This window comes from Anser brachyrhynchus (genome assembly GCF_964034855.1).
Source record: "Anser brachyrhynchus genome assembly, chromosome: 3".
In the NCBI taxonomy this organism is placed as follows: Eukaryota; Metazoa; Chordata; class Aves; order Anseriformes; family Anatidae; genus Anser; species Anser brachyrhynchus.
Window position 1 is genome coordinate 77,510,815 of NC_137696.1, and position 24,355 is coordinate 77,535,169.

Genomic DNA, 24,355 nt, shown 5'->3' on the forward strand with positions numbered 1-24,355 from the left:
CATATGGCACTGTGCCTGGCCCAGCTGGGTCCCAATCCCTCTTGAAGTAGTCCTGCAAGAAAAGTTTTTGGCCCTGAAGGCCAGGAAGACCCAGCAGAGAGGAGCCCACGAGGCAGGGCAGATGTGGTGCGAGGGGAGAATGGTACAGCGCCGCAGGAAAACAAGGCCGCTTTGCTCGGCTGCCAGCTGCCGAGAGGCTACTGCACGCTTTCGTTAAATTAAAATACATACATCTGTGAGGAGTATTATGTGCCCCTGACAGACATCAGGTGGGGGAAAGGCTGTGAGGAGATGGGCAGGTGAAGTGACCCTGCTGGGGAGGAAGGAAGCTGAGCATGGAAGGTGGAGAGAGGGAAGGAGAGGACCAGGATGGCAGCAGGGTGGGGTGGAGCAGACCCACGCAGAGCTGAAGAGGAAGGCGTCAGCAGAAGGCGTTGCGAGGCCAAGTGATGGCGCCACCAGGGAAAATGGCGGAGGAAGGGCTGGCACTCAGCCCTGACAGAGTTAGGCACGGCGGGGCCCTCCCTTGACCTCCCTGCCTGTCTGTGCTGAGAGGCCGTGGGATATAAGGCTTCCCAAAGGCAGCCCCCGGGATGAGGAAAGCTCGGTGGTGGCATCAGGGGGGGTGATCTTCCCTGACCCCTTTGCTAGGCACTTCTCTTCACCATACACCTCACACCCCTTGGGTTTTCATATAAACCTGCCTGGTTTTGCGAAACAGCAGGCCAGGGGGTAGCCAGCTAGCATACGGGGTCTCACTAGCAACAAATCGGAGCTGAGCACCCTGAGCAGCAACACACGGGGTGACAGTACTTCTCCAAAACCCAGGGCCACATGGGGAGCCAATGTTGACCAGGGTCAGTGCTGATCTGCTGCTCCCAATTTTATTAATGCTCCTTGAGGGAATCAGCCACATTTTTGCTCAGGAAAATAAATGAAATCAGCTAGCATGTCCTAATTACACATCCCTCTTGGTATTTTGGTACGAGTGCGGACGGATAAGCTCCCAGAGAGGACACTCAAACATTTCCATCGCGCTGTATACCTGATTTGGTGCAAACATATAAATGAGCCTCCCGGAAAAGCTTAGGCCATGCGTTATTTCAACACGCAGCCCTGGCCGAGCCAAAGCAGCAAATGCTCGAGCCTTTAAGACGGAGAAAATCTCCCCCCTGCTCCTCCTGCCCGTGTCTGCTTCAGCCTCTTCCAAACTGTGTTTACCTTGTGGAGCCCGTCCATTAACTCAGACACCAGCTGCAAGTGCTTCCACTGCAACACAGAGTCTTTTTTGTCTGGGAGCAACATGTGGTATCAATTTATCATTCTCAACAACGCAACAAGGAATCCACTCACTTTAAAAATAAAGAGAGTTGTGTAACTTAACTCTTAAAGGCCCAAAAAAAAAAAAAAAAAAGGCTGAAGATTAGCAAGATGAGGTGCAGCTGGTGACTGCCGGGTCCAAGTTACACACTGCTCTGTTTTCATTTCAGTGTTTTGCAATGAGAATTTAATTCATTATTTCAGATACAGGCTCCTAAACCGTAAAGTTGCTACTACAAATCAAAAGCAGCGGTTTATTTTAACAATTGGGATACTGGGAAATGATGAGAGAAAAACAAACACGATCTGCAGGCCCGTAACTGCTGCTAATGCTCACTTGGGAGAACTATACTTTATTTTACACTTTATTAACATATTTAATGCTCTAACTTCACCGTATGAGGTGGTATGGTAGCCACACAGTAGTGCAAGGCTGCAGTGCTGCTCTTCTCAAGTAGCTTAAACATCCCCAGCACACTGGGTCTCAGAACTCATCTTTCCCTTAAGTTTTTGCAAACCAGGAAAAAAAATGTAATAAAGCAGTGAAGGTGCTCTGGAGGAACAGAAAAAGCAAGAATTAAAACATAAGGAAAGTCCTCCAACAGTATCTGCCCAGCCATGTTTTACATCTTTTTAATTGCCTGTATTTTTTCCATACAAAACCAAAAATCACCTATTTTTGGTTTGTTGTAGTCTCCCTAAATTATGAAAGTTTCAGGGGAAAATACAGTAGTAAGCAAATTACACAAAAAAAGAGAGATCTTTTCTGACAACCAACCACAGAGGAGCAGGGCATGTATCTCCACCGGTCCCAAACTAAGGACTCAGCACTATGCCAAATTACGACGGGAGAACTTGATTAGAGGAGGGAAAACAAACCCTGAGATGCACACCTCGTGCCCCGGGGCTGCTCCCTTACACAAGGGCAGGATACGTGCCCCCAGAGGAGGTGGGTGCCCTCCCTTCCTAAGGGAAAGGCATCTCGAAATGTGGAGCTGAGGGAACTTAGTCACAGCGTAATTAAAAGCTTTTCCAAAAAAAAAAAAAAAGGTCTAATTAAAACAACTGCTGCCTCACTCTTTGCAAACACTGATATTGCAAATCACTACGCTGACGTAAATAAAGCTCAGCTGAAAATATACGCTGCCTGGAAATTGTCTCAGAGCATCACACTTCCAGTTAGCAGAAAAATCTCCAGTTATTTTACAGTCAGACGTCTACTGACCACAGGAGGACTCTAATAAATAACATTTGTTTTGCTGTGAGCAGAGCACGCTGGTTGCAGTTTATTTTTTTCCACTGTGTGTTGGGAGAAGGGAAACAGAGCGAGGGAAATGCCGGTAGTTTAACTTGTGCAGCTGCAGAGAAGGAACACGGTCTGAGGATAAAAAGTGTAACCAACTTCATAAAGAGCAACGGCAATGGCCGTGCAGTGTGTATATGTATTTTTTTATACGTTTAGAAGCTGCCTGAGAAACCTCCTGCCCAGCTGTTTTCATTCCTGGAAGGCTGGGGAGAACATCCCCTTCCTGCAACCCAGCCCACGGCTGTGTCCCCCCTTCGCCTGGGCACTCAGCAACAGCTCCCCGTGCCAGAAGACACCTACGCTGTAAAAATAAAAGCTGGTAATAATATAAGTGCTTGCCTCCGTATGCGGAGCTGATGCTTTTCTGTATTAAAATGGGATTTAGGCTCCAGAATCACACAGCAGCATCAGGAGTTGCTAAAGGCACCTTGTCAAGAGCCTCCTTTTTCATCCCTTTCCACCTGCTTTGTACCGTGTCTGCACAAAATTAAAGAACGCAATTAATTTCAATCAAAGGGTTGAACTTAATTAAGAGCAGGAATTTACTTTCAGACATTGATTTTGCAAGGTGCTGAATTCGTGAAAATCCCAAGGCACATCAGTGCGGGCTTGACTGCCACACAAACACAATCGGTAAAACCAAAAAATGTCGCCACTTACTGTTTTTTGAGGGACCTTAAATACAAGGGGTTGCATAAAAAAAGCCATGATGGACACACACAGCAGGGTCTTTGCAGAGCCACACTGAAAGAGTTACAGTCTCTGTTCAGGAGCAGTGCCACCAGCAGATAACTTTTTTCTTCTCTATTTTTTTTTAATGGAGAACCCCAGCATTTCAAGTGTTTCTGTGTGTTGACTCTGGAAATGGCACCACCCTCTATTTGTAGAGCACCTCTGGTAGGGAACCAATGCGTTTCTCCTCCTCTGTTCCACCAGGAGCCCCAGGAGATGTGCAAGCACACACACCCCATCAACCCGAATATCATCCACGTGGTATCTTTCATAAAAATAGCTCCTGTTTTCATCATGCACCCAATCCAGAAGCTGCTGAAGCTAACGGGAGAGTCCTCACAAATCTCAGTGGTCACTGAGTGAGACCTCAATGAAAACGATGCAATTTCACTGCAAGGCAGGCTTCCACCCTGAAGCCTTTGGGTTTGTTTTTCTTAACTAGAAAAAGAACTTTTCCCTCTGCTTTTTGTTTCTTAGATGCAAAGATCCCAGCAAAACCCCCACGCAGCGTTGTGGAAACCAGGGTGCCGAGGCTCTGTTTCTGCTCACTCTCAGCATATGGCCGTTACTATACAGCGACTATTTAGAAACATGTATGGGTGTTCTTTCATGCCTTTATAAATAAATGTGAGTGATGCTACTGCTTATAATAATTCACTAAAAATAGCAGCTTCCCATGGAAGATCACACAAAAGCCTGTCGATGCTGAATCACCTATTATAAATCTGTATTTATACACATTCAGTGGTGCCCAGTCCCAGGACCAGAGGTGTTGGGCACAAAGTGGAAGACAGAGGGTCCCTCTGAACACCAGCAAGCACTTTGCTGTATGGGTGATGGAGTGAAGGAGCACAGGTTGCTCAGAGAGGCTTCTTGGACATCTTCAAAAGCCCTCTGGACATGGTCCTGGGCAAGCAGCTCTGGGTGTCCCTTCTTGAGCAGGGGTTGGACCAGATGGCCTCCAGAGGTCCCTTCTCACCTCAGCCCTTCCACAATTCTGTGATTTGTTTTAGAAGTTTTTGCAGTTATGTGTTGATTTTTTTTTTTTACACTTGCTCAGCCTGGGAAATGCAACTGAACTCGGGGTGTGTTGCAAAAGGCTTCTGCCTTACCAAGGCGCAGCGCTGTCTTGCAGGGGGCTCTGCCAAGTGCCAGCTCCGAAGTGACACAGCTCTGAAATGACAGATCGCTAAGTACACGGGCTGCATTAATTGGAAGTGTTGAGCTGCACCTATTAAATTGCGAATCTGGTGACAGTTCTGGCTAACATGTGACTGATTAGAGGAACGGATCTGATACGCTGTCGGCCGACCAAGTTTGACCAGGCCTGAGTAAGCCCTTCAAAAGCTGGCGCAGGCACACGAGGCCTTCTCGCAAGAAAAAGCCTTCAAGCAACCTCCAGAACAGCCCTGGGCATCTCTATTATGTGACTAATCTGAAACAGGACCCCTCTCCCGCGCTATTTTAAGCACGTAATTAGTTTATTATCGAACCAGTAGATATTATCTGATTAAAAACAAGTAAGTGCATTTTAAAATACGATGCACTTCAGCCGGCAGCTGGCACGGGGAAGGGACCTGGGCTCCTGCTCCGCACCCCTGGGCACGAGGGGTGTAAGGGATGAGCCTGAGGGCGCCTGCCCAAGGGTCTGGCTCTGGCTTTTGGGGCACCAGCCCTTGGGGACACCAGGCTGGGCGACAGGGCAGCGCTGCACCTCCCAAAACCCAGAGTCAGCATCCTACCGTGGCGAAAGGATGGGATGCAAATTAGGATGAGGGAACAGAGCAGCCTGAAGAACGGGTATCTTCTCTTTCACCGGGCAGCCGTGGTGCTACCAACAAACATATGACCCGTGCGCTCTTCAGAACATAATGGTAGCTATGAAATATTAATGCTTTTGGAAAGTAGCAAGTCATCAGTTTTCCTTTTGATGGGTTCTGACGTGGGTTCTTGTTTCATCCCGGGTATATGCTAGAGAATACAAGTCCCCCCTAGCCTTTTCCTTCTCTGTTTCTTATGGTTTCCTAGCTTTTCCCTCAGTGTTGGGGAACATACCTTGAACACTTAGGAATATATTGAAAAATCACACAGACTTTGCTTTCTGCAAATACAAACGAAGCTCATGCTATGCCAGATGAAATGGATGGACAAAAATATCCATCTTCTCACCAGTTTTACACCACCAGCAGCAACGCAGGTTCACATCAGCAGCCCTTCCTCAGCCTCTTCTGTAACCTCACTTCTATGGGAGCATCGCATCGGGGCAGGGAAAAACAGCCCCCAAAACTGCCCTGCCAAAAACTCAGCAGAGGCACAGGGCTCGGCCTACCATGCTGCGGTGCCCTGCCTGCGTTCTCCCAGGATTTGATTTTTCTTTTATTTCCTACAGAAAAAAAGCTTTCTACAACCTTAAAAGTTGATTTGCCTCCCCCAGCCTGGGTGACTGTGATATGGCGCTGTGTCTGCTTTGGGAAGGTCCCTTCCTGTGCCTCGCAGGGCACGGCAGCATCCCGGGAGCTTGTCCTGGCTCACGCCAAGCTCTCCTTCCACCCTTTCAGGTTCATCTCAGCCTAACCTAACTCCGTTTGAACCAGACCTCGGCACACTCAGATGACTTGCACGTTACTGGTTTTACTGGATTTTTTTTAATTTACTTTCTGTTCATTGCAGGGGCAAAATACACCTCAGGAGCTGACAAAAGGGAAGATGACACCTATTATGCTGCCAATGAATCAGTCCTTTGCTACAGCAAGCAGGACATTCCTGTTTCACACGTAACTGGCATCAGCACCATCCCAGAAACCTCAGAATTGAGGTAAATGCACAGGTATGAAAATCTCTCTCTTTTTTTTTTAAGCTATTTACCTAATCCGGGAAGCTACCATCACTGCCAATGCTATGATCCCAGTCACAGGTGCTAAATGTCGAGCATACAGCGAGGCCGTGTCCGAGCACTCGGCACCTCCCCGTGCTTTCTTAGCACCCCACCCCGACAGCAGAGCCCAAATAGCAGAAGGATGAGTGGAGCCCTTTCATGTTCCCAATTTGAACCTGTGCCCATGAGTCACACATCCTGAAGCCAACGCTCGGCCACGCTGGGGCCTTTGAGTTTGTATCGCTCCAGACTGGGTCATTTTTCAGAGGCAGCCGTGGAGCCACAAGGGCAATGGATTTCAAGACCCCTTTTGCATGGTTGAGGTCTTCACGATGCACTAGGACATGAAATACCTACCCTGCAGCTTGCAGTCTATTTGACTCCCATGGTGGGAAGGGCTGCACACGTATGAGATGCTTGCATCTGAAACTTTACAGGTGGACCAAGAAGTCTTAATTCAATAAAAATGCTACAGGATATAAAATCAAGTGGCTTTGGTTTTATTTGCTAGCACAAACCAGCCTTCAGGACAAGCATCAAGGCAATCTTTCAGTACCCTGAGACTGTGGCACTTTGCAGACACTGTCCCCTGCTCTGGAAAAATAAAAGTATCATCTTGCTGAATCAAAATCTGTGCTTCTTAGGGTTGCAGAAGCTGTCTGCTCTCCGAGGTGATCCCTCACTGCCTACAGATACGGGCTCTCTTTCAGCACCAGACAGGTAAACTGATGTCTGCTTCCCAACAAAACTGGTCCCAGACCTGGGTGGGATGGGTGGGTACATGTACCATGGCCAGCCTATATCAGGAATACAGTGAGTTATGTTAGTGAGTTATGTTAGTGGAGCTTCATTGCTTGAAAATAAATCCTTTTTTAACACCTACGTGGCCAAGACATGGGTGGATTTTAAAGGACAATGCTAAGAATGACGGTGCCGTTGTTCATCGCTATTTGCTCTATGACTCTGTTCACGTTATTCACAGCTCAAGAATGCCAGGCCTCCTAAGCACGCCAGGTATCATTTTCATAATAAAGGTACCTAAGAAACAAGTACCTTCGAGTCGCAGCTGAGCAGATGAGGACAGAAAAGAAAGGAGCAGTGAGTGGCAAATGCTTATGGGGATATGCACACATCTTTGCCAGACTTTGCCTTATGGGAAAGGAAAAACAAAAGGACACACATACACGTACACGTTTCCAATTTCTTCCATAGGCAAGTTTCAGAGCTTGCAAAAGTTAATGAAAACCTTCTAGCAGTTTTCTATCAGGCTCTCTTTGAGGTGAAAATAGACCATATTAATTGTTTTCAGCAGAAATGGGTTCCCGGTGCTGTCCAACCGCAGTTATAACCCCAGCGGTCCTTCGGAAGCGGAGTGACAGCTGAGTCACTAATGTTAAAACAGGGATGAGAAAAGGAAAATGAACAAGAAACTAGGCTGCTTCCCCTGAGGAGCTAAATACAGTATTTAATAGCTTCCTTTTATAAGGTTAACAAATCAAATGCTTCGGCTATGAATTGTTGCCGTCACCACAGGTACAAAAGGATGACCCTGGACAACCCATCTCCATCGAGGCTTTTTCCTCCCACGACACAGGGATAAGCAGGGAGAGACGGGGCGGCAGCACAGCCTTTCGGTGTGCTCCTTTAGTGGCAGACATGTAAGGTTTCAGCCGGACAAACGTCCCCGCTGACATCGGGGAAGGAAGTGGGAGGGAGCAGATGGGGGACTGGCATTTCCCTGCATCTGCAGCAGCTGCCATCTCCACCAGGCCACTGCCTCCTGGTCAGACAGAGGCACGGTGCAGGGGAGCCCACAAGGCACTTGGCACGCAGGGAACAGTCCCACGCCACCAGGGAGCCCCTGGGAAGGCCACGGGTGCTGGTGCCCAGCTTCCCAAACCTGCCTGACGTCTGCAGGGCTCTGCAAGAGACAACATTTGCAGAATGAGGGCCTGAAGATAGGGCAACGTCCTCCCTCTGCCTGCCCCTGCATCCAGTACACGCTGTTCCCTTCGCTGCCTTGACACGGTCCTTAAGGCTTCAGACCTGAACCAAGGGAAGCAGAATTGCAAGCTCTGTGATTCAAGGGTATTGAAAAGAGGGAAAGAAAGGGCAACTGTTAGTCACAGTCTTCCAGGAGGAGGAATCGGTCTGTGCGCCAGGAGGCAAGAGTCCATGGTTTGAATTTCAAAGGCTTTCAGGAAAGGCTACCTCAAGATATTTTCCCAAGCTGCTTTGAATGAGCCGCAGTTTGGTACTCTGCCCTTTTTTTCCTCCACTCCTTTTCACATCCAGAATTTTTTTTTATTTATTTTTATTTTTTTACTTGGTGAAAGGCAAAACTTACTTACTCCACTATTTACGTGCACGTACGTGTCACTTAGCTCTGGCTTGCTGCTGTATTTTGAGATGGTAGACAAGCTTGGAAAGCAGTCCCTGGGAATAACAGTGCCTCAAACTGGTGGCGTGGCTTTGGGCAGCACGGCATGCTTTCTTCTGCCTTGCCCCCTCTCCTTCCCCGCTCTGCTCCAGGATTAGGACAGCGCTAGAACCTGATACCTTACTGTTTGCAACCACACGCCTTGACAGAAAAAGGAGGCATTGTACAGCAACAGGATCGTATCTCCGGCTGCCGGCGATCCACCGCCTCAAAAGACGAAGCCGGGGCTCGTGCGTTCCGCTTACAAGTGTAGCAAAACGAAGACAAAGGCTGCGAGTAATCCGCTTTGCACGCACACAGACCAGGGGACGGCTGCCAAGGCGCTCTGGCACGACCCGGCGCGCTGAGCACGCCGCTCTCGTCCCGCTCCCGGCACCACGAGACCCCGGTGGGTGGGGGTCAGCTCGGGACAAAGCAGGGAGCGGGGCAGCCCAGCTCCTGCTGCTCCGTCCCTGCTGGGGCAGGAGCCAGCTGGCAGGGCCGGAGCAGCACGCAGCGGCGCTAAATGGGGACAGGACGGCTCCTAGGCCCCCGGGACGGAGCAAGAGAGGTCGGCGTGACACCAGAGGAGCACTTGGAAAGGTCTTTGCAGACCTGGGGCTCTGCCTTGCAGAAGAGCAGAGGTGGTAACACAAAGCCTAACTCTTTTATTAACAGCTGTCACATGCTCATCAGGAGGGGGATCTACCCTTTCCTGAGCACGCACCATCATTTTTGCACGGGGTGAAATAAAAAGCGCACAGCGGATGCGTGACACCCCTACCAGTGCTTTGCGAGGAGAGCGAGGAAAAAATGAACAGAGAAATTCAGCATCCTGCAGGACGCGATGCGAGTGCTTTCACGGCTGTCCCAACATGTAAAGCTGCGACGAGAAGCCTGGGACACACGTCAGCAGGTATCGGAGGCCCGGCGAGCGCTGAAACGGGAGCTTTCGGGCCCCGGGGAGAGGCCGGGGTATCACCTTCCGCGCGGTACGTAGCAACAGTTGCTAGTACTGACAGCCGGCGGGACGCAGTGCAGGGCTTCGGTACGACATCGTCTGATTAGCACCTCGCTTTCCTCATGTTCGACTGAATTCCAAGAAGAAATTATTTTTAGAAATGCCGGAGATAAAAGCCTCGAAAAACTTATCTATTACAGACTGGGGTAGAGGAGGACAGGGACTGTCCTTCTAGCAAAGGATTAGCAAGGCCCAAATACTTGGGAGCTAAAACCACAGCCGAAGTAACATGTGCAGGTAGCAATAAAGGTAACTGATCATGTGAAAAACACGCTTTAAGGTGGGTGGGTTCCTCACTGCCTTAAGTTTCTGGATTTAGGGCTAGATATTCTTCGAAAGGCGAGACGCAGCTGGCGCTGAATTTGGGATTTGCTATGGGAAGAACTGGTGGAAGTGTGGGGAGCCCTGTCTCTCTCTGCTCATACAAGTTTGTAGTTACGAGGATGGGTAAGAACTATCACAGGATATCACGACATGTGCCATAAATGCTCCAGGGAAAGCAGTACGAGCAAAAACAAACAACTCCAAAACACTAAGCGCAAGGTACGTTGCCTTCACACCGACAAAAGATATGAACAGCATCTTGTCTTGTTAATTCCACGTCACCGAGAGCTCTGCAGCAACTGATCCTGCCTCCGATTTCGGGTTAGCTGCGGCGTGTGCTTGGGAAAAGAGGCTCACACGGCAGGCTCGAGGTTGTGAAGGGGACGTGTGGGGACGGCAGCAGCTCGCTGGAAGCAGCCAGCCGCCGGGATTCCCAGGCGCACAGCGGTTCTTCGCTCCGTTTGTGCAACCACAGGTATGGGTATTTACAGCAAGCTGCTGCTTTTTGCAGCCTTTACTTTGAATATTTGATATCCTCTATGAATTTTAATGGACCGTTGTGCCGTCCTGTGTTTTTTTAGCTTGTCATTTAATATGCTCGTACGGTGACAGACTAATGAAGTACTGAGTGATGCGAGGAACCGGGTGGTGTGTCACAACAACGCGTTTTGTAAAATAACAGGGCAAAGCTTTCTCTGCTTACATAGCAAGGACAGACTCCGCTCCGCTCGCCCCAAATGACAGCGAGAACAACGTTTTGAGCATGAAGGAAAGGCGGGGGAAAAGCGAGACGGAAGCAGAAGTGCACTGTCAGGTTTCCCTTTCCACGGCAGATCTCACAACCGACACGAGGACCGCCACCCGCGAGGGGCCCTGGATTATCGCCTCGCCCCGAGCGCGCAGCTCCGCGCTGACGTCGGCTATCGACTCGCCTGCTAATTCGATTTCTACACCTCGCTGCGGCGGGCCGTGGCCGATAAGACCCGGCTGGTGGTTCCCCCAGGCAGACGGGTTGTGCAGAGCCTCGCTCGCAGCGCCCGCAGCCCGCTTCTTCCTGCGCAGGCCGCCGCCACCCCCGACTCTGAGGCGGGGCGCGCTATCAGCAGGACCATATGGGCCCGCAGAGATAGCACAAGCCAGAGGATGCCACCGTCCAGCCGAACAAACAACTTGACGGCAAGAAGTGACATGTGGCAGGAAAGAGCCAGGAAAGGACAGAGCTTACGCCTCCAAAATTCAGAGGCTGCTGCCTCACGTCACGCCTCCAGCAGGTTCAGCTGCAGGTTTCTCCGTGACGCCGTGTCCCGGTCCTGCTGTGGAGAAGTCAGGGTCATGAGGGGAGAACTGTACCTGGCACAGAGGAGATGGACTTCTCCGATACATCTACACTGAGGCTTTTTATGCGTGGGAAAAATACTTTGGTAAAAGGAAAGGAAGGGGAGAATGGACGGCTTCCCATTACTCGTGCTACTCGACGGCCTGTCAGAAGGCCAAAAGGCAGGCCGTCGAGTAGCACGAGTATTGGGAAGTATTTGGTGGGAGAGGTGGGCCATAAATCACCAGCCATCCAGCCGCCCGAGATTTATGAGAGGCTGGCTGCCAGCGAGGCTGAGCGGCTCCTTTTTCTGGAGTGGGCTGGGCAAGGAAGTGCGAGGGGAAGGACTGAGCCTCTTGTTTACTGGAAAAGCAGATTTTTGAAACCCTCAGAGAAGACACGATGGATTGCAAAGGAGACTGACTGTTCAGCATGCCCAGCCCCCCTGGAGCTACGGGCCTCGAGCTGAGGGCTACACCGCTATCCATGGCCGTAGCCGCCTCCTGCCAAGGATGCCGCTCTGGGGCTGGGGCTGGAAGGAAGGCAGGGTTACCTGCCGAGCCCCTGAGCACCCTCCTGCCCAGCAGGGATTTGTGGCTTGCCCTGGGGTGTGCCGGGGCAGCTCACGCCAACACGGTGAGCAGTGATGCTCAGGCTCCCTGGCACAGCTGCATCCCTTGTCCCTCTCCGAAAGTGCCTGCAGGGCTCAGGGACCCCATAGGGCAGCACTCGGGGTCCCCGGGGCCTGTCGGCTGCCAGCAGCATCATGAAACAGCTTCCACAAGGTTTACCACTACCAGAAGGGAGGCAGCATAATGTTTTCCAAACCCAGTGCAATAAGGGACATATATCTTTCCTCGCCCGGTCCCGCACCACCACATGTTCCGGGAGCTGCTGAGAAGCTGAGATTCCTGCAGACTGGCGGGCAGGTGTCTGCTCCCAGCGAGCAGCTCCCAAACAACTGCCTCCTTTCTGCCTGGAGAGATTTTTTAACTGTTTATAGTGCCTTTGATCTGTTCCTTCTCAGCACTGGCAAAACAAACTGGAGCTGAGGAGGTAGGATCTTCCCAGTTAATAGCTCAGGCATTGTATCTTAATCCCCCCTGAGGCATCTTCCCAGAGTCATTTTACCAGCAGCCACCGTCTTGCCTGCCTGGTTGTTTTCAAAACTACTTTGCTATTAAACCAGCCCCACAGAGCCCTACAGTAAACAGCCCAGCACTGGGGCGTACACCCTCTCCATCCCCTACAGGAGAGGAGCGCCATGCTGGCAGAGAGGGCAAGGAAGAGAGGGATGGAGAGCGGGATGAGCCATGCTGCCCAATTTCGGGCATCCCAGATGCCAAAGCTGGCAGTTGAGGCTCCCCGTGCCCCCAGCTTGTCCTAAACGTGAGGCTTATTTCAGAGCACCCAAGACCACAATTCCCTCTCTGCTCACATGCAGCAGAGGCACCTGAAGTTAGACTGCGAAGATTTTCTCCTCTTCCTCCCAGTTATTTTTTTTTTCCTTTGGGTTCTCCCTTTCTGTCGCTAAGACTGCAAGCACTGTGCAAGCTGTTCTCATCATCATCAGAGCCCCAGAGAAATAAACCAAATGATAATAACAGCGTATGGAAAAGCGGAAATTTGTCTCAAGACCACAATATTTTTATTGAAGTGACCGGAGGCACAGCACTTATGCCCCAAACGAGGGGGAGTGCAGGCAAGCAGGGAGGTAGGGGAAGAGACACAGGGTTATTGGCCTGAACCAACAGAAACCAACAGACTTTTTTCTCACCTTTCTCCTGTAAATGACTTGTCTCAAAGAATAAAGGTTTCTCTTCCAATGAAACAGATGAAGCACTGGATACCTGCGATTTTAGCCTTAGATAGTAAACTATTAATCCTTCTTTTTTGTTTCTCTTACTTCTGAAAAAAATCACTAGCTCCTCACTGTGGCGCTTCTACAGTAATTAAACGGGCATCAAATGACAAGATAACAAACCGATAAACCTCAATCAAAGACATGTCTCTACCCTAGTTTAGAGCAGAAAGTTTCCTATTTGTCTCCATCTGAGAAAATCTGGCATAAACAAGCAGACTTCTTTTCTCCCCTCTTCATTTAGAAAGAAAAACACCACCATGTGATGCAGCCCGAAGGCCACAACTTTCTAGAAAGAAAGGCAAGTAAACAGTTGTTCCTGAAGAGTCTGCCTGACTACAGAAAGAGGGCCACACCGAGCCACGGGCAGCCAACTGCGTTCCTTAAATTTACAGCTGCTTTTCAGTCCTCAAAGAGGCAAAAGGGTGTCTGGGACTCGACAAAAGGAAGTACAGCTGCTGCAGCTGGAGACGGGGAGCGGGGAAGTGGTGAAGAAATACAGAGACATTGCTGCAATTTTTATGCTGACTGTACTTCTGCCTGACAGCTCCTCAAAAAGGCGAGGTTATCTGACCGTCAAGAATGGCCGGGGGGTCAGGCAAACAAAATGCCCCCATCTCTCTTCTGAGGAGGGGGAGATGCGACTGGGTGGCAAAGCAGGCAGGAAGCGATGCATCAACTGGAAAACTAACATGAATGAAAACCCAAGATTTTACTACAAAAACATGAAAACCTGGAGAGGAAGAAAAATAAATAAATAAAAAAGCACAACTTTCTGTGAAAATGTTTTAATAGGTTACCTTTATGTGGATGACTCTCCACTCTCGCCTAGACTGACTCACTCTGTGAACTGCCTCATGGTCCGTCTGTCTGCCAACCCCTGGTTAAACTTGAACATCTTGTGACTGAAACGAATGCATCAAAGGCTAAAGCGCCGCAAGGTAACAAGGTTTCCTTTGTCCAGCATCTCCAGATGCAGCAGCACTCCCCTCACCCCAGCTCCTGTGTATCCTCTGGGTCTATATTCAGTACATTTCTAACTTTCAGAGCCCAGAAAAAAACAGTAGACTCAGTCTTCACCTCACCCTGATTTTACGGAGTGGACAGAAGCCTCTTCATTTGCAAAGCATCGCTGCACCAGCAACATCATTTGTGCTGTCCCCTCAGTGGTCTCCAGACCTTCTTGCTCCCCCCAGTGCCACCCTGGGTAAGGATGCTCTGCCACAGCCTGCATCCCATGTGCCCTCCTTCTCAGCTGGGGTAGCTCCCACCTTCACGGCACCTCTCACAGGGAAGAGGCTTGCAATAGCAAACACAAGAGATAGTGTGGGGGAAGATTGTACAGCTTCTGTTTGCAATTTTTTGTTGCTTTGGATAGAAAATTTTGCTGTCAGCTACGTAAACAATTTTCAAATCCTGGAAGACACAACTGCTGCAGATGAATGTGAGCAGAAAACCACTCTAACAGCATCTCTTACAGAAGCAGACCTGCACCACTGGATTCTGTACGTATGTCCACTGTCTGTTTTGAAGCCTATTTACAACTGCAGTGGAAGGATTATATTTTTAAATAAAGGTATTACTTACTTTCCTAGCTCTCCTCCCCAAAACAGGAACACCTTCCTATCTGTAAAGTGACAATCTAGCTTAAATCATTTTTCCTGCCCTCACTAAAACCATTTTAAAACCAGTAGCCAGGAACAAAACACACGTCCCAGTTAATGTAACATGTATTACTCAGTGATGATAAACACTATACACCCACCTAGACGTTTCACTTGATGTGGTTGGAAACTGCTATGTAAGGTGGAAAAAGTAAGGTAAGCTGCTTTTATTTTTGGCATTTGTTGAAGAGTTAAGGCTCTCCGCAACAGTACGTTTACTCTGGCTGCTCGTGCTGCTCGCAGCTGCTGTGTGAAGAGGCTCTGTGGGCTAACTCTTGGGGGGGGGAGAAAGAGGCATTGCCCCCCAGTTTTCCTACCTGCTGCCATGCTGCCCATGCAGAGGGAGCTCCTCTTCCTCGCCCACCACAGCACAGCTCAGCAAGGCAAAGCTCTGTCTAGCCAACAAAGCTCTTTACCACCAATATCCTCATTAAACACAGCCTTATCGGAGCCCGGTTTCTGCAGCTTTAAGCAGTCAAGAATTAACTTGGTCAATATTTGAAATTTCAAGCTGGGATTAGAGGCCAGAGCCAAGAGGACACAAGCAGGCAGGCGAACCACAACGCAGGCGCCCAGCCGTGTCCACGCCATGCTGGCCGGGGCCTAAGCGTGAAGGCCGTGACGGGGCGGGCGCTATGAGGAGACACTGCCACATCCCCAGAGGATATACGTGTGGGTCAGACCATGGGACCACAAGGGGCAAATCCCACATTAATGGCATTAGCTGGGCACAGAGATGGCAGAGACAGCCTGTGGGATGGGGACAGGCAGCACCCCACCAGCACAGCCCGGTGAACTCCTCCAGTACGCCCCTTGGGCAGCCTCCGGCTCTGATCCCCACCCACAGGATCAGGCTATGTCTCCTGTCCTATCCACAAAACGAAGCCGTCCGGCCCAGGCACAGCCCTCGGGGCTGGGCTGGCGGGGCCAACGCCGCCCGCCTTCCCTCCAGGGTGAACCTCCACCAGCGGACGAGGTGTGAGCTTCACCCCACCACCCGGTGAGTCAAGGTCCTAATGGAGGCCTTGCTCCTGCTGCATATGGAGAGCTGGCAGTGCTATTGAGGGAGACTCCACGGAGCACGTTCTTAATATCGCGCTAATAAGGCAGCGGTGAGGCTATTGCGCCCTGTCATTAGCGATCCCGGTGAAGGGCCTTCGCGCTGCACTTTCCTCCCAAAAGAAACCAAAATCAGCGTTACTGTGCTGTTTCTGTCAGAACTACCAAGCTTGGCAACAGAGTCCTCAAGGTGTAGGTGGCTGGCCTTTCACCAGAAAGAGTCAGCCTGGATCGGTGGTGAAAACAAACAGTATGTTATGGGAAACACTTGCAACCCGCTTTATTTTTTCCCTGATAATTTATTGTCTCAACCCTATATGCTGCCCCCTACAGTTAGTGCAACAGAGGATCCTTGCAGTGACTGGCATGGCAAAATAGTAATTCACATGTCACAACATTAATATCCTCACACTCGTGATTGTAATGAGGGATATTACATGCCTGTAATACACTTTGCAGTATTCCCTCGCCCTGCCAACTGAAGAATGGCAGCACCTTTCCTAGGACTCACAGTGCTGCTGCCAAGCCCCTTTCCACTGAAGATGTAGAAGTGGTGAAAAGAAGTCCGATATAAATAAGTAGAATGACACGAAAATCACAGGTTATACCCACCAGCCTTTTATGTGTTTCTTTCTTAGAGAGCCCAATAAAGAACTGGAGGAAAGGTTAGAAAAAAGCTGTACAAATAAAAGAGAAGGGAGCCAATTTTGATGCTCCCTTCATTTGTACTATGTACAAGCCTCTTAGCTGAATTACAGCCTTGGCTCAAAAACCAGAACATGTATTATTTGTTGCACATTAATCTATGTATCAAAATCATCCACACTAATGACTGCTCAAGATTTCACTGCGAGTTCCCCTGTATTTCTTACTGCCCAGAATTTCTATGCATCACCCATCAAAGTAGAAGTACTTAAATTTCAGCACGTGCCTAAACTACAACAATTTTTCAATCCTTCCCCTTCCACCGAGCCTACTTCACAAGAGGTATCAAATGGGTTAACTCATTACTGAGTCTAATTATGAATACAGAGAGCATACTTCTATCGCTTTGGGCTTAAAGTGCAAAAAGTTGGCTTTCTGCTTGAGTGACAGCCAGAAAAACGAACAATGCACACAGCATACATTGTTCAAGAAGTGCACGCAAGCAAGCAGTGAAACAGACGAACTCTGTGGGTGTCACGCGAAAGCAAACGGGGCAGCAGCCGCTGCTCTCGGCGCTGCTCCCGGGGGACTCAGGTGCAGGAGCGGCTGTGCCGCGGCGATCGACGCGGCAACGATTAACCTCTGCCTTAGCGCTGGGAGACCCGAACCTGCAGCTCAGAAAATAAGCAGCTAGTTAAAAATAAATAAATAGCACAACAGATCCCGGTCTTTCCTCCGGACCTGTGTGTGTGACAGCGGTGGGGGCAGAGCAAGGGCAGAGCGTGCCCCGCTGCGCCAGGGCAGCCGTAAGCGCCGGGGCTGGAAACTCAGCCGCAGAGAGCAAAACAGAAACTCAATTAGGCTGCATGCGCAATTTTAAATTATTAAACGTTTTAACTTGCCCCGATTTAAACATAACAGCATCTAGGGAAAATTAAGTTTTTATGGTGCTTATACCCTAGCAAGGATTGGCTAGTATAAAGAGACAGGAAAAGATCTGAGATAGGACGTGCAGATTGCACCATGCGAAACGCTTTCAGTTTCCTTCAAAGTGCTTCCCTGTTTAAAAACAGTCTTTGGTATGAGCTTTTGAAACCTACTAGCTATGCAGAGACTGCTATTACCTGCGCCACTGTATTTCTCCAGCACTTGCAAACTCCTTCTGCATCTGGACAGTCCACACCCCATCCAAGAAAATATAACAACCAGGGTTAAAACCCCGTTAACCAAAAAGTCACTGAGAAATCGCACTTTGATGTTACAGGAGACAAAGTGGAAAAGGTCTGAGGCTCGGGTAGTGATCACAAGGAGCAGCCACCACACAGGTGCAGAACATGGGTACAAGGTGCCTTCGGAAACCCCAGTGCAAAGCCCTGTGTGTGCCCGTCTCTCCGCAGGCTCCCGCGGCCAGCCAGCCCCGCGACACGCTTCCACCACGTCTAACAAAAGAAAGCAACAGGCAGCCCAGCAGAAAGCCCTGGCCGCCTGCCCCGCTCGCTGCGACGGAGGTACGTGACTGCAGAAAAACCGTGGCAAAGCTGCCCTAGCATTTACGGCTTTATTTCATGTAGTGTGCATGCTAAGAGCTCTAACAAGACAAGGCCATCACCCCCAAAGAGCACGTGCTGCTTATTCATCCTTTTCCAAATGAAATGAAGAAGCTTTCAACGAGCCAAAGCCTGTGGGGAGATTTTCGGTCACCAGAGGCAGTGGCAGGTGCCTTGATTCCTACTCAAGTCAGCAGAAATCAGGTGCCTAACTCATTTGTGCCTCTGAAATCCCCTCGGTAATAGCTTAATGCAACAAAAGGGAGAAGCAAACGGGTTTTGTCTATGAGCTGCTTCTCAAACAAAGAATACAAATTGCATGTGACAGGCTGCTGCGCGAGCTGGGCTCTATTTGTCTACGTGCAAGTGGAAGAGCGAATGGAGAAGTATGCAAACTTTAGAAGGGCATATTGCTGCCAGTCGTCTTTAATAACAAAAACAAAGGCCGTCTCAGAGATCCCGAAGGCCCCGTTATGCAAGACTCCTCGATGGGAGCAACCTGCAAGTTGGGATTAGCACCGCTGCACGCCTGCCTCTGCAGACCCCACGTGAGAGCTGTGCTGTGCTGGGTAACGTGCCTCCTGTTTTGGTCCCACTGCCCTGAGAGCTAACACAAGCCACCGCTCAAGTCTTCCCTGTTCTCTTCTGGTCAGGCACATATCAACTAAAAATCTCATCCAGACCATGCTGGCTTCTAAAGGGCTCCTACATTCCCAAGTAACTTCAGAGCACTGAAGAAGAATTGTCTATTTTTTTCCCCTCTTTAACTTCTCCAGTTCTCCCTAAGCAATACGTACTAAAGTTTGTAAACATGCTGGGATTCTGATGTCTTTTTTTCTTTTTTCAGTTCACGAAAATCTTGAAAGCAGCACCAGTATTTGGCAACACTGGAGAAACACGTTCTCACGCCGAGCATCTGGGGAGAAACACGCAGCACGGTGTTGGTGCGCTACTGCAAAATCAGTTTGGAGGAGCCAGCACCTTGCTCATTTGTTAGCATTTAAAAGAGGTCGAGGCTTTCAGAGGGACCTCAGACAATTAGATGCTGCAGACTCATTGAATTTCAATTAGATCTGTGCACCAACTTCCTTCAGGTTCTAAAATCAGAACCACGGTGTACACCTATAATCATACTTAAGTTGTGAAGCACCTTTCTCCCTTTGTGTGTATGCAAGTCTTTATTCGGGAGGATATTTTGTGTGTATGATTAACTTCAAACATGCTTAAGTGTTTCTTGAAGTAAACACTACTTAAGCACATTTAGATTTAAGCAGGTGCTTGCCTGCTTTTCTGAAGAAAGATGAACTTAATTACATGTCTACGTATTTTTGTAAACAAGGCCCTTTACACTTCTTGAATCTGTTTTTTTCCCTTGTGTTTCTTCTTTTTTTTTTTTAAAGCCAAGATGTTAACTTCTCACTACAGAGTTTAAAAACTCAGTTATTTTTAACTCCCTATAATACACCCAGACTGTGATATGCGAGTACAGATTATACTAACTTATTTTTAACATTTGAATTTTCATCTGAAGAAAACCATTCGCACATGTCCAGCCTCACTACAAATTGAAGCAGTATATGATTAGCACTAATTGCTGGATATGCCGTATCACTGTGTAATGTGCTTATCTTCTAAAACCTTTAGTGGCAATCTTTAATAATCTGTCCCTAAACAGTGGCATGAACTTGGCTTCTCTACGTATTTTGTCTTACTGAATTTGACTTGTTAATCTTCCCAAAGGCTGCACTCAAAGAACCGTAAAATTTAAAGATCCACGTTGTGATAGACATACCTGGATTCATCTTGTTTGAAATCAGTAATGCTAACTTTCACATTTTAAGTCACGTTTAGATGAAAGATAGGTGTTAAAGTGCTTCCCAGTGAAGAGTGAGGAAGTACTTCACAGTGTCTTATGTGAGATTTAAAGAAAAAAAAGGGCAAGCACTACAGACATAAATCTATACCCAGCCTCTAGTCTGAGGAACTGCGTCCTCAATCTTCACGAGCACGGAGCTGACTGCAGCTTCTAAGAAAGCAAATTCTGCCATTATTTCATCTCTGGTTTGGGACACAACTCAGGAAAAAAAAAAGAAAAAAAAAAGCCATATTTAAGAACCTTTCTATTCTGTGGCTACCAGGCCTCGTGCTGCAAACAGTGCTTACGGTCATGGGTCCCAGGCCATCTAATTTTTTATACTTGAGCACATTCCTCAGATGCTAGCAGTACCACACATTCACTGTTGAGCACAGTATTTGGCACAATGTCTGGCCATGTCACTGGGGCATTAACCGACTTGTACAAAGGACCACCAACGGCTATTAATGAGGCCTGTTTTGGTCCTCCCAATCTGCTCTGGAGGCTTCCACCCTCCCTTAAAGCACTCCGTTCAGCCCATTCACACCTGTATGGTCCATCCTCCTCCACCACCGTGAACCTTCCTGGCCTCCTGCGTGTCATGCTGGCCATACTTATCCTACTGGGCTTTTGTGAGCCCGGGAGCAACTGACGAACATCACTAGTAAACCCTGCAGGCAACTGCAGAATCAGCTGAACTGTGCTCAAAATAGGTCACTTCTGTATTATCAAATGTACTTACTGCAATTACAATCACAGAGAGCCATTCTGAAGTGAAAAAAAGTATGGTAGAGAATAGGGCAAAGACAGCACAAGCAAACATGAAGTCCTATTCCTTTACAAGAGAATGCCATCCACAGGTCATACTGTCCAGAAAAAGAATAGGCTTTAAAATAGACATGGCTTTTATCACATAATTAAAGGCTGCAAGAGGACACATTTAAGTTTTCTAGTACTGTGATGAGCACTGGAAGCAAGAGTATAGAATAAAGCATTCAAAAACTGTCACAGCCTCTGGGAAGAAGCTGATGGGAGCTGTTGCCCATGCAAGAAGCAGGGTGGGAAGCCCATCCACCCCCACTGTCTTCCCACAAAACCTCCTCATCGCTTGCAACTTCTCAGAAGAGCACATGAGAAAGTGGAGGAACACGGTTTGTGGGGCTTCTAGCCTGTGAGATACAGTAGTAAGCATTTTTCGATGCCCAGTTATTGAAGGGCTGTGACTCTTCCATAAAGAAAGTCTCTGGAATCTGCTCCCCAGTGACTGCCAACACCAACTCTTCTGTCTGGACATCCTGCTTAAAATGCACACCCAGCTAACCCCAGTGAATGACTCTGGCTAAAGTGGGTCTCTTCCCCCACAGCGCCAGAAAACCTGGTATTAAACATTACCTGACACGTGAACGTCTTGCATAAACGAAGCAGATTAGCGAAACATGCTAACACACCAAGCGTAGTAGTGGGCACCCCTTCTTGCACAAAGCAGTCACAGGGCTGCAAATTCTTCTTGGGGCTCTGCAGAGAGAATCCTTTGCAATCCATTACAAGTTTGTTTCTCTATGTGAAAACACGAATGCTACTTAGCACCTTTAGAAGTAGTATGGGCTTGCCTTGGAAGCTAGAATTCACACTGTTTTGAATAAGACAACCAAGCGAAGTAGTGCCATAAAGAGCAGAAGTATTGACGTGTAGCATGCAGACTGACAAGCAAGCTTCATAAGGTTTGGGGTATTTCATGTCAATCAAACGACATTCACTCTCCACTCCTTTCTTAAGACACTCTCCAAGTAAGTCATAAGCACTACTGAAGTAAACAAGACACATCTTCTTTGCAGAGTGTTTTCTTGTGCAAGGTAAATATTTTCTTCATCTAAACAGGTAGGTTTCATAAATGGAGAATATTTTGAGAAAATAGAACTGTTCTGATTTCTTGTTTGTTTGTAGCACTTCACTTGAGAAATACAGTTCTGAAAACTACCTACAGAACAGGACTGATGCAGAAAGGGACCGTAACACCACACAAAGCCGTAACGAGACTAATTCTTCCATCTCCTCCTAGTCCCTTCTGAGGATGCAGGATATTTACTTTTATCATCACCATCGTTTGACTTCCCAGCCCTGACTGCTAGTTACAGTAGTACAGTACGTACTGTTTGCAGTTGCTGAGTCAAAGAAAAAACAGCTCAAGTAATTAGAAAACAAACAAACAAAAATAGACTCTTTCTCTCCTTCCCCTCCTCCTCAAATAAAGCAACATCACATGGTGTGAATCACACCACGGCCATCATATGTCCATATCAAAAGCCTTGTATTTTTTATTTCTTCTGCTGTGTGTGTAGGGAAGAGAAAAATCTTTTTGCTCAGAGTTAGTCATCACAAAATACCTGCTGAGTCAATCGTTATCTTTGCAACGCAGGGTATCTCAAGATGTTGATTTCTGATTACACACTGCAGATTTTTGGAGGAGGGAATATTAACTAGAGAGAGGTCACGTTGGACGTTTGATCCTAATATTTGCTGACTTAGGAGCAGCATGTTGTAATGCAACTTGTTCAATTTTAAAATGTAAATGCTGACGCTGAAAATAATTTTATTTTTACAGGAAAACCAAGTAATACTATGTACTATGTAATACGTACCCTTTCTATCTTTGTGCCTCAGTTTGACACATATATATTGCCAAGACACAAACTGGACCCCTAAAAGCTTCTCTTGGACTGAAACTGGAAATTAGCCAGGTGCAAGCATGTGCATGGCTACACACTGCTACGAGCACAGACTTTGCACACTCACCAGCGACACACCTCCCGCTCTCTCCCCCTTTCAGCACTGCAAGCAGTAGATGAGCAACTGTCACCACTTAAGTAACACCAGAAACACTGAGATCAATTTACAATAACTTTTCAAAACCGGCACTAAATGCAGCCGTAAAGCCCGTAAGCTACACAAGGATGCACACTTCCAGGTACAGATCTGCTACGGCTATGTTGAAAGGCACGGGCAGAACGGAAAATGCATTCACTTCTACCGAGTGCTGCCAGTGTGTTTCTCTCTAAAGAGAGCAAATGGCTGAATAATCAACTGCAAATGACTTCTGGGTCACAGAAGGAGGCGGAGAGGTTGAAACCTTGAACTACTGCTGCTGATGTATAGTATCTTTATCTCCCTGCTCCCTATGGCATGTAGTTGCTGGTTATCTCAAAGGATGAATGACCTGCCTGCAATGAATTATGCCTGCTTATCTTCCAGACAGGGTATACACTAAGTCATTAAGTAATCTAAGAGTATAACCCCAAGGGAATTACTAAACGAATGAGAAATCCTGGCTTGCTCTTAGCTGTTGTGTCAGACTTCCGTGTGGTGCTGGTGCAAATGTGGCAGGGGGATCATGGAAAGGGCTTGGACGTCTCTCACCTGTTGGCTTGGCTGCCTGTTTCCTGCTGTTGGCTTTTTCCATATTTGACCTTGCAAAGCTAGGTGATGTTGGCATCGCAGGGATCATTTCCTTCAGAGCAGGGGAAAGTGTAGCCCCTTCCGACCACCAAGATTTTAAAAACACAAACTCAACCTGCTGCAACAAACAGCCAACTTGAGAATAGCAGAGAGCTCATGGGCGTTGTATTTTCACTGGGATATAATGGGTTTTGTCTACATGAAAGGAGGCACTTCTTCTGAAGAGCAGCACATTTTTTTAATTAAAAGAAATTGATTTAGTGACAGGATTTACGATAGGGTATCTGACAAGTCCACTGACCTTCACACATACATACAAATGACTGAGGCTTGATACAGTCAGAGAAGCTGATTCTTGTTTGAAACAATAAAACTGTTGAAACATTTAGATCACCGACTCTAGCAAAAACTGAAGAACCCTCCTAAGCAAAGTATATCAAAGAAGGCTTAGGATAAAGACCGATCTGCACAGTCGTTCTCTTCAGATAGCACCTGGGGAAGTCTGGGGTATAAATAACATCTTCAAATAGAGAGGAAAGGGCATGTCTGGCACAGGGTCACCCATGCTTTTTACAGCCCTGCAAAGCTCTCGCTCAACATTTGCATAGGATGCTCCATTTACTATTCCAGCTTCCATTGCTCCCTGCACCGAGCAGCTTGTGCAGTAGTTAAATATCTCCTTTCGAATATTCTCAGTACCTACAAAAGAAAGAGGCTCAGCAGCATCCTTAACTGGAAGGAATTACATCAGCAACTCCAGACAACGCTACGTTGTTTGGCACCCAGCCTCGAGAGTGGTTTTCAAGGGGCTGCTGCTCAGGTTTGATTGTGGTTTCCATCACTTGCGGGACGGCTCTGCCAGGACGAGCATCCACGCGGGTGCTTTGCTGGAAGTCAGGAAGATGAGGCATGGGGCAGAGCAGCATCCTCCACGCTCCACCACATCTGAACAGCCACTG

At 48.2% G+C, this 24,355-nt stretch overlaps 1 protein-coding gene across 2 annotated transcripts in view; it reads right to left on the reverse strand.

Annotated features, from left to right (window-relative positions):
- FOXO3 (forkhead box O3) overlaps positions 1 to 24,355 on the reverse strand; it is a 91,399-nt gene that overhangs the window by 21,885 nt on the left and 45,159 nt on the right. The window contains exon 1 of one of the 2 annotated variants that reach the window (XM_080586908.1): positions 1 to 24,355. This exon is cut by the window's right edge and continues 16,042 nt beyond it. The exons of the other annotated variant lie outside the window; for it this stretch is intronic. Within the exon in view, the coding sequence (XP_080443034.1) occupies positions 1 to 3 (3 nt within the window). The 5' untranslated portion in view covers positions 4 to 24,355. 2 annotated transcript variants of the gene reach the window in all.